Below are 17,558 nucleotides of genomic sequence, written 5' to 3' on the forward strand. Positions count from 1 at the left end.
GTCTAGTAGGTATAACCTACTATACTAACTATATCTAGGGCGTTAGGATTATAATCTATTAGGCTAGGGACTAGCTCTAGGGCCCTAGGTATATAATCTATTATATTAATTATACCTAGGGTATTAGGATCATAACCTACTATACTAGGGACTAGGCCTAGGGCCTAGTAGATATAATCTATTATACTAACTAGTCTTAGGGCCTAAGGGATATAACCTTCTATATAGACTAGGCCTAGGGCCTTAGGGATATAGTCTACTATACTAGGGACTATATCTAGGGCCTTAGGGATATAATCTACTAGGCTAGGGACTATACCCACTAGCTATTATAGGACTCTACTAGCTATATATTACTAGGACTATTAGCTACGCTATATAGGATACTAGGGATAGGTATCTCCTACTTACTATAATATCTATTATATACTAACTTATCGCCTATATATTATTACTATATATATCTATCTAAATATTTATCTAATACTACTTATTAGTATCTACCTAGCCTATCTACTAGGAATATATATTACTCTATCTATTACTACTCTTTCTTAGACTCCTATATCTATACTAGATAATATTAATACCTAATATTCTCCCCCTTAGGCTAGATAATAATCGCCTTATTAGGTAATCTATTATAACCTATACGCCCGCTCTCCTAGGCATAATCTAATACTATATATAACTATCTTAAATAGATTATACTATAGATATCTAGAATATTAATCCCTATCCCTAATATATTAGTTACTATAATTACTAATCTAGGCGTCTACTAGAACCGCGCTAATATCCTATCTAAATTATATTACTTACTAAAAAATATATTATATCCTAACTAGTCTACTATTATATAAATATATTTAATAATACTCCTATATATAATCACCTATCTACGCCTAGCCTACTAAACGCGATACTAAATAAACTAAATTACTATATCTATCTAGATCTATTAATATTAGTAGTTATATCTATCTTTAATCTCTAGACGCTATATCTAGTATACTATATTTAGCTAGTAGGTATAGGACTAATATATAGCGACCTAATCCTATAGCTATCCTATCTAGTAATATAATATTAGCTCTATAGCTAGTAGTAACGTGGCTATTAATATAACTATCTAGGTCTTCGCTATATATAACTAACCTATCTCTTATAATTAGGGCTAAAAATCGTTATAATTATTTAATACTATATAGTATTTATTAATCATAATCTATTCTAACTACTATAATAACCACTACTAGTTTAAAAATATCTAGAATACTAGGCTATAGGTAGCCTTAGGTATTACTAATATAATAGATACTTTATCTAGGGGGCGCTAGCTATTAAATATTATATATAAAATACCTAATTATTTATACTAAATTACTATATCCTACTATAATATAACTAATAGTACTACTATTACTATTAATCTACTACTAACCTATATAGATAATATAAATAATATACTCTTATTACTACTAGTAGGTATTACTACTACTATAGGACTTATACCTTACTAGATAGCCTATAACACTAGCTCCTAGACCCTATAGAATACTATCTTAGGCTACCTAACTATCTTCTAGAATAATAATAATATAGGGGTATAGGCTAACTAATACTATTACTAGATCTAGTTCTCTTCTATATCCTTATTAAATAGATTATATATATACTTACTTAATAGCCCGCTATATATATTAAATAGAAATCCTAAAAACTAATACTAATCCTTACTAGACTACTAAAACCACTACTACTAGATAGTTATACTATTTATAGGCTCTATAATTATATAACTATATATTATCCTAGCTATATAGGATAAATATATAGCTTATAAATCTATAATATACCTACTAAATTTATCCTTATCTATCCTATTCTTATTATTAGGATTATATATAAATAGCTTATTACTATAACTAGCTTATATATTACTCTTAAACTAGCTCTTTATCTATAAATACTAATAGCTAATAGTAATAGCGATATTATAGTATATAGTAATATATATAGACTACCTATATAACCTAGCTAATATCGCTAATTCTAATATCTTCTAAAATCATACGCTAGTCTACTCCTTCTTACTATTAGTATCTAGGCCCTAAATATACTTAGCCTAGTAGGGTATAATATAGATACTATACTACTACTACTAATATACCTATAATATCTCTATAAATAGTAATACTAACTATATATATTATACTACTAACTCGCTAACTTCCTATAGTAAATACTACTAGATTACCTTTATATTATTATTTATATAGAACCCTTTATAGTACTAGCTAATAAATACTACTATACTATCCTTAATAAATATATTATAGATCTCTCGCTTACTATTTTAGTACTAGATACTTAATAACTTAGGGGTATAACTAGGCTAACTAACTATAATATAGATAGCCACGCTTAATTACTCTTAGAATTAGGCTATCTTAGAAAAATACTAGTTAATCGCTTATATCTAGAACCCCTACCTATTAGATTTACTAAATTATTAGTGTAAAATAGGCTCCTAGACTATATACTATACTAACTACTTAGTACTATCTATAGACTATTAGATATAAGAATCCTTTATAAAACTCTAATCTATAGCCTATTATATAGGATTATTATATAAATCCTATAAATTAATAGTAGATATAGATATATACTTAGTAAATAATAACTAGTAATATAACTAATTCTATAAACTATCTACTAATCTATAAACTATCCTATAGAAATTACCTATAGTAAAATATAACTACTTATATAATAACTTATTCTCTCTTTTCTATCCTATATACCCCTTAGATAGGGTATTAAAAAATACCTTTATCCTATATATATATAAATCTAATAACTACTAGATAGGCCTATTAGTCCCCTAGACTATAAATATATCTACTATTAACTATATCTACTTAAGGAATAGATAGATAACCTTCTAACCCTAGATTAGCGTCGCTAGCCCTAAAATTAATATAGTGAGGGATCTAAACCTAGAATAAGGGATAGGGGTTATCTCTTAGACTACGCTACTAATATAATCTTTATCCTCTCTATCTAATATATATCTATCTATAATAGTAATATTATCTCTATAAAAATACTACTAGAATATCCCCTATTCTAATCTATAATAGATAGCTAATAAATTAGGATCTAACTAGATAGCCTTATATAATACTAAAAACTATATAATCTTAATTAAACTAGAAATCTTAGGTAGGTAATCTTCTATAGTATCCTATCTAGATACTTTCTACCCTAATATAGCTAATATATAAATAAATATATACCTATACTTATAATACTAGATCTTCTAATATAATAATTTAATATAAAAATCTATAATTATATACTCTAATAGCTATAATTTATATAGCTCCTCCTCTATATCTATAGGGTTAGGGCTACTAGGATAGGCCTATATATAGTGCTATATCTAGTCCTATATATATTATTACTATAATATAAACTAGTATATAGGACTCTACTAATTATATAGCTACTAGATATAAGTAAAAAATATTAAAATCTACTACTATAGCTTAATATAGTCTATAATTTCTACTTCTTTTATATATACTAATAATAGCTTATATAGGGAATTAGCCTTCTAGATATAAGTAGCCTTAATATATACTAAATACTTACTAATCTAGGTAATCTACTAGCTTATAATAGCTAATTACTCTATTATCTACTAAATAGTAGATATAGTACCCTTAGGGCCCTTACTATCCTCCTAGGGCCGCTCTATAGATTATACTAATAAATTAGCTAGGATACCTTATAAATATAGAACCTATCTAGTGCGATTTAACTATAGTATAGCTTTATCTAATTCACTAGCCTAGATATTAATCTATTAGCTATAGGTCTACTATATCTAGAACTTATATATATACTAGACTAACTACTAAATAGTATTAGGATTAGTGGCTAGTAAGATAATATAGATAATAAGGGACTAGCGAATCTAGATAAAATAGGATCTAGATTTAGTCTTAAAAATATACTAATATAATATAGACTAGGAATTATTATTAAATTCCTCTTAAATATAGCGAATTTCTAATAGCTTAGATTAACTATAGTAATTACTAAGAGACTATTTATAGGCCTACTACTAATAGACTTATAATAACTAGATAGTATAGTAAATATATTTCTTATATTATAAATATAATAAACTATTATAGTAAATTAGTAATCCTAGGATTAGCTAGTTAATCTAGATTAGCTAACTAGTAATATTAGGCTAGTCTTTAATATAGTCCTATTACTAGATATACTATTTAATCTCCTATACTATTAAATAGGGTAACTAGTAGTTAATACTAATTAAATAGTTAGTAATATTATCCCTTTATATAATATACTTATATTTCTAGTAAATTACTACCTAGAACTTAGAATTAGTAAAAAATACTTTACTAATAATAGGGTTACTATAGATAGTACTTAATATATTATAATTAGAAATATATATCTAGATATATTAATTAATAACCTATATAATTAGAATATTAGATTATAAAAATATAGTTAATAGGCTATATAAAATAGAACTATTAGGAAATAAATAAAATTAATCCCTAAATTTTAAGCTAGAATAATCCTTATAATTACTTATACTCTATTAGGTCTATAGTAGTAGTTATTATATTATAATATATTATAGGTAGGTCTATATATTACCCTATTAAAAACCTACTAACTTTAAATCTAGTAACTACCTTTCTTAGTGGCCTTAATATCTTATAATATATACTAACCCTAATAGAGGGTAGTTATTAAATTTATAAATAATTCTAATATCCCCTAATAGGATAGAGTATAAATTAATTAGACTTATAAGCCCTAATTCTAATTATAAAAAGATTAAAGTATACTATATTAAAAAGGGTTAATAAATACTAAATCTAAGAAATCTAATATAAGTTATAATTAAAAAATCTAATAAGTACTATAATTAAAAAATCTAATAAGAGTAAATATATCTAGTGAAAATTTTAATAGATAGCTATATTAATAAAATATTTCTAGAAAGAATTCTATAAAGAACTATATTAAAGTAATATCTTAGAAGATAATCCTATAAAGAACTATATTTAAGTAATATCTTAGTAAAAAGATTAAGAAAAAAGTAAGCCTAAGAGAAACTAATTAAATATAGTCTTTATTATTAGTACTATTATTAACTATCTTTATCTCTAATCGCTAATTTAGATATTCTTACTCTAGAACTAGCGCGTGAATATTAGAGCCTAGAATAGATACTAGCTTAGTATAAGCACTAGAGATATAATAGAGATACTCTACCTAGGCTATATACTAGTATTCTAGGTATATAAAGAAGATAATTAGTTAATAAGTATTATTATTAGTATAATACTAGATATAGAATACTACTAGGAGTAGATAGTTCCTTCTAAGCTTAGAGCGAAATATAGTAGTTAGGGCTACTATAATAAAGATAGATATTAAACTAATTAGCTAATAGTAGAGTATATAGCCCTTATACTTATAATATATATAATAATATAAAGAATTATTTATACGCTAATATTAATTAAGAGTATACTAAGGAATCTATAATATATAGAAAAGTATTATTAAGTATAGAAAGTAGGGGAGTTTAGGGAAGTCCCTAGCGTAAGATAGATTAGTGAGGCTATAGATAGTCTCTATTAAGGTCTTAGAGGGGCCCCCTATCTAATTTACTAGGGTTTAGATATTAGTAAAGAAGATATTATCCCTAGTAAAGATATTAATAAGAAGAGATCTCGCGATAAGATAAAGGTCTTTAGTAAGGGATATATACTACTAGTTAGTCTATAAGTCCTATTTAGCCCTAATCACTATAATATAGATATTAGAATAATTAATCTAGAGATTATTAAGATTACTATATAATCTAGGACTATTAGTAGTCTAGGGGATAGATATCTAGAATATAGTTAGTTATAGATAGAGGAGATATATAAGAGAGACCTACCTTAATATAGATTAGGAATAAGAGCTACTAGAGTAGTAGATAATAGATTAGAGAAAGTTCTTCTTAGGAGACTAAAGATTACTTTAGTAGAACTAAAAGATAGAGGATACTATAAGAGAGCTTCTAGTAAAAAATAGAGTAAACTAAGCTAGATAAAGATAAGAAGCTATAGATTAGTAAAGATAATAAAAAAAGAAAAGAGAGAGAGAAAGAGATAGTTTATATATCTATCTCTTATAGTAAATATTATAGTAAATATTATAGTAAATATTATAGTAAATATTATAGTAAATATTATAGTAAATATTATAGTAAATATTATAGTAAATAAGTATACTCTAGTAAATTAAATAAAATTAAATAAAATTAGTTTAAATTAAATCATAGTAAATTAAGGTAAAATATATTAAATTAATTAGAATTAAAATAAAGAATAGAGTTAAATAAAATTAGAGTAAAAGTAAACTTAATAATAAATATAGAAATATATATTTAATATAGTCTAGTACTTCTAGCTATTAAAAACTACTAAATAAGTTAAATATAGTTAAATTACTCTAAAAAAGATATAGAGATTCTATTAATTATAATTACCCTACTTATTAACTTTTAATAAATAAAATCCTTAATTTACTAATATATCTAATTATTAGTTTTCTTAAGATAGATAGATAAACTATATTTTAATTAGGGATAATATAGGAAGAGAGTTACCCTATTAAAAAAACATACTAACTTTATACCTTAGTAACTATACTTTTTATTATACTAAATACCCTAAAAATTAAATAGAGGGTAATTAGACTATTAATTAAGAATATATATAAATTTTAGCCTTATTAGAGCCTAGAATATTAATATAATATATAAAAGAGTATATTTAATATAATATACCCTAACCTACTTCTTTTTCCCTATACTTAAGAAATCTACCCTAAATATAATATAGTATATTATAATTACCCTTATAGGTTAGATACCTATTTTTCTAAGATAGAAATCATAGGATACTTTAGATATCCTAAAATAGTACTAAATTACTTCTAATTTAGTATCTAGATTAAAAGTAAGCTCTAGACCTACCTAGAGCTAGTCTATAATAAAGAGATATTTAAAGTAAGATTATTATAAACTATTTATCTAGCTCTTACTTAGCTCTTACTTCCTCTATATTAAGGAAGAAGAAGAATCTCTCTTTTTTAATTCTTCCCTTCCTTAAGAATTAGTTTTAAAACTAATATAATCTATATTACCTTAGACCTTAAATCTATACTATATTAGTACTATTTTATATTCCTCTTAGTTTCCTTTTACTATCTTCTTACCTAGCCCTTTTATTCCTTATAGATTCTTCTTCTTCTTTAATATAGAGGAAGTAAGAGCTAAGTAAGAGCTAGATAAATAGTTTATAATAATCTTACTTTAAATATCTCTTTATTATAGACTAGCTCTAGGTAAGCCTAGAGCTTACTCTTAATCTAGATATTAAATTAGAAGCGATTTAGTACTATTTTAGGATATCTAAAGTATCCTATAATTTCTACCTTAGAAAAATAGGTATCTATCTTTTCTTTTATAATAACTATTCCCTCTCTTTCTATAGAATTAACCTTAATTCTAGATAAAGAATAGTATAAGAAACTAATAGAAGTTTAGGGAATATATATTAAAGAACTTCTAGTTATATATAATATATATTTCTTTATTTAATATAGTATATAGTAACTTTAAAATTTTAGTTTACTCTTAGATACTACTTTACTTTTACTTTACTTCTATATTATATCTATATTATAGTTCCTATAATTTAGTATACTAGAGTAACTATAGTAATATAGCTATAGTATATATAATATTTTCGTAACTAGTTACTTACTTAGACTCTAGTTAAATCTATAGTAGATATTATAGCTAGGATTAAAGCTTTTACTAATCTAGATATGCTAATCTTAATATCTTATTTATATTAAGGTATAACTACTATATTATATAACTATTATACTCCTACTAAAAAGATATATAAATAAGTTAATACTAGAATAGTAGGGGATATAGCTAATTTTAATCTTATTATTAAATAGGCTATAAAATTCTAGGAGCCTCTAGGAGCTAAGAATCTACTAATAGAGGACTAGATAGAAGATAAATTTTATTTAAGGTTAAAGTAAGTAATTTATAATCTAGAGTAGAGCTTAGAAGCTTCTTTAATAATATATTATATTATATATAATTTAATAGCGAAAAAGATAGTAATTCTAGTATATATTAATTTACTATTATTTTAATATTAATTTACTAATCTCTTACTTTTAGACTACTAAAGTAAATTATTAGAAATATCTTATCTAATATAGATAGGATACTACTTTATATTATCTAGCTAGAGTAGGCTATAATATAATAGGTCTTTAATATAAGCGTTTATTATAACTTTAAGAGGGCGATAAAGGATATATCTACTAGCTAGTAGTAAAGTATATACTCTTAGAAGAGATTAAATAGGCTATCTATACTATTTAGGGTATAGATAAAGTTAACGCTACTAGAAACTATAAGGAAGATAATCCTATAGAATTATAAGTAGTAGAGATTTAAGAGACTTTCCTATTAGAGCTAGTTATAATTTAAGTATAAAGTAAGGTAAAAGTAAGATTAATTTAAAGTAGAAGTAAGAGTTAAACGCGTTTTCTTAATTTTTTAAATTTACTAATTAGAGCTAGTATATTAATATTTTCTCTTATTACCTATTAATTATATTCTAAGGGCTAATCTTTCTATTTTAATAGAAAGTAATCTTCTCTATTAATCTTCTTCTTTTCTTTAGCTTCTTCTACTTCCTAATTATCCTTATCTTCTAGAGATAGGAATAGTATAGTTTTACTTTACTCTTACTTCTAATTTACTATCTTCTTAGATAGCCTAAGGTAAAAGAATTAGAAATTATAAGGAATAAAAGGGCTAGGTAAGAAGATAGTAAAAGGAAACTAAGAGGAATATAAAATAGTACTAATATAGTATAGATTTAAGGTCTAAGGTAATATAGATTATATTAGTTTTAAAACTAATTCTTAAGGAAGGGAAGAATTAAAAAAGAGAGATTCTTCTTCTTCCTTAATATAGAGGAAGTAAGAGCTAAGTAAGAGCTAGATAAATAGTTTATAATAATCTTACTTTAAATATCTCTTCGTTATAGACTAGCTCTAGGTAAGCCTAGAGCTCACTCTTGATCTAGATGCTGAATTAGAAGCGATTTAGTACCGTTTCGGGATATCTGAAGTATCCTATGATTTCTGCCTTAGAAAAATGGGTATCTATCTTTTCTTTCATAACAATATCCTAGGATTCCCTTTATTAGGCCTAAATCGTGGCTTATTGTAAGATAGCCCTAATTATAGAGCGAGACCTATTATAGGATCTCTCCTCTTAGTATAAACTATAGCGTATTATAGGATAGTCCTTATCCCATGATCGCCTTTATCGTGCGATTAGTCAATCCCTATAGTTCCTTAGAACCGTGGTCTTTCCACTATCCCCTTAGGTTATTCCATATTATTCGTCTTTTATGGTTCGGCCATGATTCTCTAACCATGCCTTATACGTGACCTATATATCGTTCCTTCTATCCTAGAACGATTAGGTATAATTACCCCGCGGGCGGTGCGGCCCCCTATAGGTCCGTAATAGCTTACTTAGCGAACTAGCGGACCGTGATAGCGAACTAGGTAACGATTGGCTCGTCCTGGCTAGTGTTCTCTATATATCAAATCACGGTATTCGCGCCGTTGATTAGCTAATCTATGCTAGTTGTGTCGTTCTTATTGATTCTGGTCGGTCTTAGCGTGGTAAGTTTTCGGTTTTCCCTACGTTCCGCAGCTACAGAACTATGGTTTGGGCGCGCAACTCCAATAGCTGCCATTCTGACCCGTAAAACCGGTATCAAAACGTAGCCATTAAAGTAATTAAGATTTTGAACTAGGTCTTAAAGCCCTAGGACCTCTGGTTGGCGAGATATTTCAAGAATTCGTTTTGCCAAGTCGTATTTAAAAAATAGGGGCCTATTACTAAAGCCTCATTCTAAATAATTGATAATAATTCAAAGATGGATCGAAGTATCACGGGACTAGTAGCAAAATAATCACGAAGACTTGATAAGTCAGAAAAATCGCTCAGATTTATTATAGCATGCATGGTGGTGGAGGGATAGCGAGATAAAGCTGGGGGGTGATAGGGGGTGATATGGTAATATTTTCCTGTATTTCTGTGGTAAAAGCGGTGGAAAAAGCGGTCTGAAATAAATAAAAGAAGTGGGGCAAAAACAGGCCCAATACCTCAAAAACCCACTTAAGCTAAGTGTCGCTATCCGTATGCCATAGGGGTGTTTCTATGTGTTGTCGTGTTAACGCATATGCAGCTCCATTATTTGTTTCTTGAAAATTGGAACAATCTATTGATCATTCCCCGTACATCAATCGTGCAAAAGGTTATAAATACGAGAAAGCAACGTATTACTGTATTTAGACATAGAGGTGGGTCTGCCGGCTATTCTATGGTTTCGGTTGCCGCTCTTACGAGCTCACTTCGTACTAGTAGCTTGCAGTCCGAGCACACACTGAGCTGCTCGGTCTTTCCCACCCGTGGACCTCAAATTTCCAGATTTCTGTCTTCAGTATCCCCGTCATGACCCCAACAGTTGCAGTAGCCGGCGCTACGGGCTCCGTAGGCAAAACTCTCGTGGAACAGATCCTGAAGGAGGAAAAGTTCTCTGTGATTGCTCTCACACGAAGCGTATGCCCCTAAAATCCCCCCCCCCCCCCCCCCCTCTGCCTCCTAGGCCCCAACCAGAGAGCAGACCATTGAGAGCTCTGAAATAGGAATATGTTGAGTCGCCAATCGGCAACGCCAAGTACGTGCAGGTAGACTATAATGACCAGGAAGCACTTGTACAAACGCTAGAGCGCCATGAAGTACAAACGGTGATCTGTGCCATTGGCATGTTGGGAGACGAAGGCTCCGAAGCTCAACTCAAGTTGATCAAAGCTGCCGACCTTGCTAGCACAGTAGCAAGGTTCATAACAAGCGAATTCGGCTACTTTACAAGTGAAGAGTGGGTCAACCTTACTGATTTTTACTCGACACGCTGCTGACATGCTGACAGGAGAAAGGGGGTAGATCCAGGCGTCAACTGGTTCCTGAAGGCCGCAGACCTCCTCAAGACCACCGGGCTGATTTGGACTCGTCCGATCTGTGGTGCACTCATGGATTTCATAGGACTTCCATACACGCGGTCGAACATGCCCCGAATGCAAATAGTCCTTGATGTCCTCCATCGAGAAGCCTGTATTCCGGGAGATGGCAACGTGCCCATATCCATGATCTACAGTTTTGATGCGGCGACGTTGGTTGCAAAGCTCTTAGAGGTCGAAGAATGGTCGGAGCTCACCATTTGCAACGGGGATGATACCACATTGGCGGAGGTCCTGAGAATAGCGGAGGATATCTGCGGTAAATTTTATGTCCTTTTCACCACGGCTTGCATTTTTGCTAATAACTTTCGCAGGTCGCAAGTTTGATACCAAGTACTTAAAGGAGGAAGACATTGCCAGTGCCAATATTCCTATACTGAAGTTTCCCGAAGAGACCGGCATTCAGCCAGAAGAGCTTCTGCACTACAGTGTTTTCTCATATCAGCTTTACCTCTCAAGAGCATTCGAGCTACCAGCCGAGGGGCGAATTGGAGATCGTTTCCCAGGTTTCAAACCCAGGACTGCTCGGCAATTTTTGGAAGAAACTTGGAGACCTCATGTATAGTCTGACGTGTACTACTCGAGCCACAGGGTACCTTCCATTCTGTCTGTCTATGGGCCATGTGGGTCATAAAACTGTCCTCACCTTATGTACCGCTGTCAAATACCCAGCGTTGTGAGATTCGTCGGCAATGACATCATGACCTTGGGTGTCGTGTTAGTTTCTATTTCCGGATTCATTTAACTGCTCACCCAAGTGCTCACCTCCTTCTTACTTTTCCTTACCAAGGAAACCCCAAATCAGCGACCCATAAACTCCACACTTGTTATTATTCAGCATATCTTTGCTTGGCTGGTCCTTCCCAAATTTTTATGAACGTGAAGTTGGCGGAATGCCTTCTGAGATATGACCAACATGAGCAATTCAACCGACCCGGCATTGCTCACCGACGAGACACTACACTATGAGCTAGATATTGCCGACAGGTGTGGCGAACATGTGCGCTTCGGCGAGCTCGTGGCTGCAAAGGAGATTTGTTAACTATTATAGTTACCTTTGGTGACACCGTCTACCACGTACCTGACAGGCAAAGTAGAAAATACATATGAGGAACGAGCTATCAAGCCCGCATGAAACCTTCTAGTCCGTCACTTTTTTTATATCTACAGCCAAGACTACGTACGCAGTCTATCTAGCCAAATCAACCAGAGGTTCCTCGACACAATTTCCCACCATGCTAAACCAGCCCGAATCATCGTCATTGGCTGTGGCGACTATACCTTGATCGACCCATACATGGAAGAAGTGTCGGGGGAATTTCCCATCCGCCACAGTACAGGAGGATGTGCAAATGACCAGGACGTGGGACGGGGCAAAGACGGGGAGGCTGCAAGACTCGTTCAACGATTTGCGCCATGTCTCGCGGAGTTGTTACGCTCTGTACCGCTGGGCAAACGATCCTTTAGTGTACGTCAGTATGCATTCGGATGTAGAAGAGTCTACGCACAATTTTTCATATTCAACCTTGTCCAGTCTTCGCCTCGTACTATCGATGCACGACATACTGTTGAGATATGACACAGATATCGTCCTGGCGAGGATCAGCCCAATCTCCAACTTTCGGCCCGACGCATCCTCCTCTCGCAACAATATGACTGTTGCTTTTGGTTCAATTGCCCTTCGCGTCCTTTGGCAGCATCATGGCTGACGATCGATCAGAACGGTCATGGAGAAGTGCTTATGGGCAGGCGTACCTGATTCCCAAAGGATGCTTCAATACGAGCTAGCTGCAGCTGCAGTCGTGGCGGAGTGCATATATGCTGTTGGAAGCCCCGAATCATTCGGGACAACGACCACGTGTGTGTAGACCTTGAAAGTGACGTTCTAGAAATGGCGGTGTAACTCGAGACATGCGTGCCTATTGAACGCGGAAGGTCTCGCTGTGAGGCAGTTTCTGCTGGGCATGATTTATTAACTGGATTAAACAAAAGGCTCATGACTCACATAAGCAGCTGTCTCACGGGTTCTGTTGGCTTAAAAGTCATTTCGGTCAGCACTTGGTTGCTGGCTGACGGGCATGGAATGTTCGCAGCGCTCGCCAGGATCGGATCGATATATAAAGACCAGGCTGGTCGTAACATTTGATGTTTGAGCATAGTCTCAGATTATATTTGGCTGACAGGGGACATACCTCAAAGTTGCACAGGAAGCTTCGCTTGTGTTCTCATGGTTAAGGAAGCTAGTGAGAAGTAAAGTTGTTAGCGCAGTTTAACGAGGCTCATGAGTAGTTGCATACTTATAGGAGGTTTCCGTGCTTAGTCTGGACTCCTGGCCTAGCTAGCGGGCACGAATACGAGTAGTGAGTGGAGAGAACCACTAAGTGTAGAGGGAGAGCCAGGTGACTTAGTGGCTCTAGTGTGCACTGCTAGTATTATAAATGAAAGAACATAATGGAATTAAAGGTAAAGGGCTTATTATGGGTCTACTATAAGAGGATATCTTGATTTCAACTTAAGGAAACTGGTTAGATGTAGTATAGAAGAGAATCATTTCGATAGAGGACCGAAGGAGGAGGCTATATCTATTCATTTTTCGTTGGTCTTGTTATCGCCTACTTTGTATTGCCGCGGTGTAATCATATCTATCTATAGTAATAGTATAATCATAATAGAGACTAAATAGACGAGCATTAGTATATATATAATCACTATAGGCCATACTTAGTATACCTAGTCAGCACTACATAACACTTAAGTCTAGGATCTTACGCCCCACGGTCCTACTAGAAACATACTATACTAACCACTACTGGGCAGGGGAACATAGCTTCTATCTTAAAGCTCTTTTATTTAAACTAACGAGACGCTAGTTCAGACTCCATCTCCAAAATATAATACGTGCATACGCCGCCGTTATGGAATTTACATATCTTTGCGAGCATGTTTGCTATACTTTACGCGAAGCACTCTGCCATACTATAGGAATGTCAGTAGCGGATAGAGTGCGTAATATAGAGAACATACTCACCCTTTACAAGATAGAAGGTACCGGAATGAATGCAAGAGATATAAATGCGAGTGTCGAGCTTGCCCAGGCCACGCCGAGGTTGCGGTACATAGCTGACGCGAACAGTGGGAAACCAGTACCGAAGGAAGACTGAGAAAAGTCGTTCCCTGCAAGTACGGAGGCGGCATAGTCGGGGTACGCATCGACAAGGTAGTTCATAATAGAGATAAACGAGAGAAAAGCTCCGATCGAGAACCACGCAGAACCAATGATAGGCATAATCCAGTAAACGCTTGGTCTGGCGCTCTAACCGAACCAGAAAAGACAGATGGGAATCGCGAAGGCACCAACGCAGGCGGCGGGCAGATGGACCTCTGGTGCCACCCTTCCTTGCTCGTCGAATATAGGCTCTAGATTTTTATATATCCACCAGTAAAACGGAGGGATGACGATGATTGCCCCGACCAGGATTCCGATGAATGACAACCCCTCCTAGCCAAGATTGAAGCCATATATCTCCATGAACACGATGGCGAAAGACTCGAACCAGACGTAGAGCAATCCGTAGATGAGAGCCAGGTAGAGATTGAGAAGAAAAACCAGCGGCTCAGTAAAATTCAAGGTCAGCGGTCTCACCAAAATCGTCTTTGCGATGTTTCCGATCGATTAATTCTGAGTGTCAAGGCCCGCATCGCATCGCAAACTCTCGTTGCCGGTGACTTTCTTAAGGCATCTAGTCCGGCGGTAGAGAATGTTGGCCGCAGACGTTTCTGGCAACAGAAAGAATAAGACCAGCAACGCAAAGCCTAACAGCCACATAAGCTCCCAAATTGGCCACTTCCACCCGTTGGCTTCAGCCGCAAAGCCTCCTATGAGTGGGCCTAGCACTGGTCCACACACGGCACTAATTCCCCAGATCCCCATTGCATATGCCCTCTTGGCCGGACTGTACATGTCGGCGATGGATGCGCCTCCCTGTTTGTATTAACCATGACACGTCTCGCCAGTTGACAAAAACACGGAAACTTACCGTAGCCAATACTGGCGAGCCGAAGAACCCGGTCAAGAAGCGGAAAGCAAGAAGCTCTCCCAGGTTGGAGGCCATCAGGGTCGGCACCTGGAGTGCGACGAATATGACTAATGTGCATATATAAATGGGGTTGCGTCCGATCAAGGGTATTTCACTCATGGGTGACCATATGAATGGACCAATCCCGTAGCCAGCCACGAACAGGGACAGGCCTAAGATGACGACGACCTGGCTGACACGGAATCCTTTCATCACATCTTCTTGGCCAGCAGGATAGATGGAGCTTCCGATATAAATGCCGAAGGTCAGGAGGCAGATCTGGAATGTAACGAACGCCTTTTTGCCCGAGGACCAGTTCTGCGGATTCTGTTACGCAGACGAGGTATAAGTACGATGATCGTCAAGACATATTAAGACGTGGAAACTTACCTCAGGGTCCTTGTCGTCTCACCAGTCCACTATCAAGACGTTCAACCCTTTTTCGGAATCCAATTCGTCTCTGGTCATCCCCTGGGATAGTATGCCGTCTTCCCACGACCGAGACGAAATATTGGTGACTCGGGGCGGACTCTCTGTGTACGAGCTTTCGTTCAACTCGTCGTCTGAGATGTCCCTCGAGCCTGTACAGTCATTACGGGCCACATGTACAGACTTCTTCTTGTTGACATAACGGCGCCATAGTTCTGGATTTATTTCCTCTTGATATCTAAAGACGCACCCGTTGGTTATAATGTGGCAAAGCTTGCCGAAAAATGAATCTTGCAGCAGGCAAGGCATTGTTGTAGCGCGGGTCGCTAGAATCGCGGCCCTTTAGCGGAAAGTGAGATTTACAAACTCCGCTAATCGTCAGAAGGCATCGAGATGCTTTTATTCGAAGACAATATTGAAAATCAAGAAATAGTCCGGCCTGTTTTGACTTCACGAAGTCTCAAGAGTACAATCGGTGAGTACTTAGAAAACCCCGTTCAGATAGATGACATCGAGAATGGAGAGTAGTGGCCGCACATGCGCTGGTTAATGGTATAGACACCGGATACCATCACACGATATCAACACATTGAACAGGATTTTGAAGCAAAGGGTTGGTTAGTTAGTGACATCAGAACCTCAACCTTCTGATGTGATGGAAGGAAAAATCTCACATTCCGTTAGGACGACCGCCGAGCAACTGGTCAGGATCTCTATGATATTTCGTCACGGAATAACAGCTGTCGGAGCGTGGTCATCACAGTACGAACTAGTATGGGCATAGCGGATTAGGTAGTTAGGGGTGTGAATTATAAACTTCTCAACCGTGACTAAACCTTTAACTAGTCCTTTCCAATCCGCCAATATCTTCTAACAGACTTTGTCCGCATTGATGATGAGCATAAGACTCTGAAATTCCGTGTACCTCTCTTGGTGATTGGTAACTCATTTTACAACATGGCCGATATCCCCTGCAGCGAATCGGATGGGGTTCAAGTATAGTAGGCCCATTCTCTCTTCATTTGGGGTGGTAAGTCCAAGTACATCACCGATGCAACCATTCAGCAATCAAGAGATTATTCCCCAAGGCCCATATTGGGGACGTTGAGGCGGGACATTGGCTTATTTCCGAGAAACCCGAAGATTGTCGGAAAGGTAATCATTCAAACTCCAATCTCATACATTGCATTGCTAACAATACGATGCAGCGGTTGTTCAGTCCTTGGGATCGATATAATTTTCATACCGAAGAAGAATACTATGCAGTACCTCGGCGATAACTCTATTGAGTTTTATTTAGCTAGCTCTAGACTTAGAGGAGCGGATAAAATTTTTATATTTGGATGTCATGTTTCTCATTAGTACTTAATATCATATCATCGCGGAATTCATATTGCTATTGAAAAGGAGAAGAAAAAGTTACGGATCGGATCACAAACGCTCCGGGATCCGGTGTTCGGGAATATTGTCTCCGAAAGGGTAGGAAACCCTTATCATTTACATTTCGGGGCTTACAAATTCACTAGCAAAAGTGAGTATTAGCATTCTATAAGGGGATTTATGACCTTAAGGTTCCCTGCCAGTGAATGCTACGCATCGCTTATGAGATTGTCTCTCTGAGCTAGAGAACCTTTGACATGCGTTATTAGCGACCAACGACTATCGTAATAATTCTCAGATGATAGCAAAAGAACGACACTCTCAACAGCTCTCGATCATGTAGCTTCATAAAATATTAGACAGAATGGAGTACAGTATTAATGGGCGTGAATGACGGAAAATCTTTAAATCGGCCATCAC

The 17,558-nt window shown here is 34.7% G+C and overlaps 3 protein-coding genes across 3 annotated transcripts; 1 reads left to right on the top strand and 2 right to left on the bottom strand.

The window, feature by feature from the left end:
• Nucleotides 1–10,687: 10,687 nt before the first annotated feature.
• On the top strand, nucleotides 10,688–11,818 carry N7503_006558 (uncharacterized protein; the record flags this gene model as incomplete). Its single annotated transcript, XM_057066105.1, has 4 exons — nucleotides 10,688–10,795; nucleotides 10,882–11,114; nucleotides 11,166–11,512; nucleotides 11,568–11,818. The coding sequence occupies 4 exons, from the start codon at nucleotides 10,688–10,690 to the stop codon at nucleotides 11,816–11,818; spliced, it is 939 nt and encodes a 312-aa protein (XP_056919786.1).
• Nucleotides 11,819–14,207: 2,389 nt separating this feature from the next.
• Nucleotides 14,208–14,479, bottom strand: N7503_006559 (uncharacterized protein; the record flags this gene model as incomplete). Its single annotated transcript, XM_057066106.1, has 2 exons — nucleotides 14,208–14,229; nucleotides 14,289–14,479. The coding sequence occupies 2 exons, from the start codon at nucleotides 14,477–14,479 to the stop codon at nucleotides 14,208–14,210; spliced, it is 213 nt and encodes a 70-aa protein (XP_056919787.1).
• A 447-nt stretch (nucleotides 14,480–14,926) lies between these two features.
• On the bottom strand, nucleotides 14,927–16,067 carry N7503_006560 (GTPase-activating protein; the record flags this gene model as incomplete). Its single annotated transcript, XM_057066107.1, has 3 exons — nucleotides 14,927–15,235; nucleotides 15,291–15,656; nucleotides 15,750–16,067. 3 exons carry the CDS (start codon nucleotides 16,065–16,067, stop codon nucleotides 14,927–14,929), a joined length of 993 nt encoding a protein of 330 aa, XP_056919788.1.
• Nucleotides 16,068–17,558: the final 1,491 nt, after the last annotated feature.

This window comes from Penicillium pulvis (genome assembly GCF_028828015.1).
Source record: "Penicillium pulvis strain IBT 33274 chromosome Unknown contig_5_segment0_segment0, whole genome shotgun sequence".
NCBI lineage: Eukaryota > Fungi > Ascomycota > Eurotiomycetes > Eurotiales > Aspergillaceae > Penicillium > Penicillium pulvis.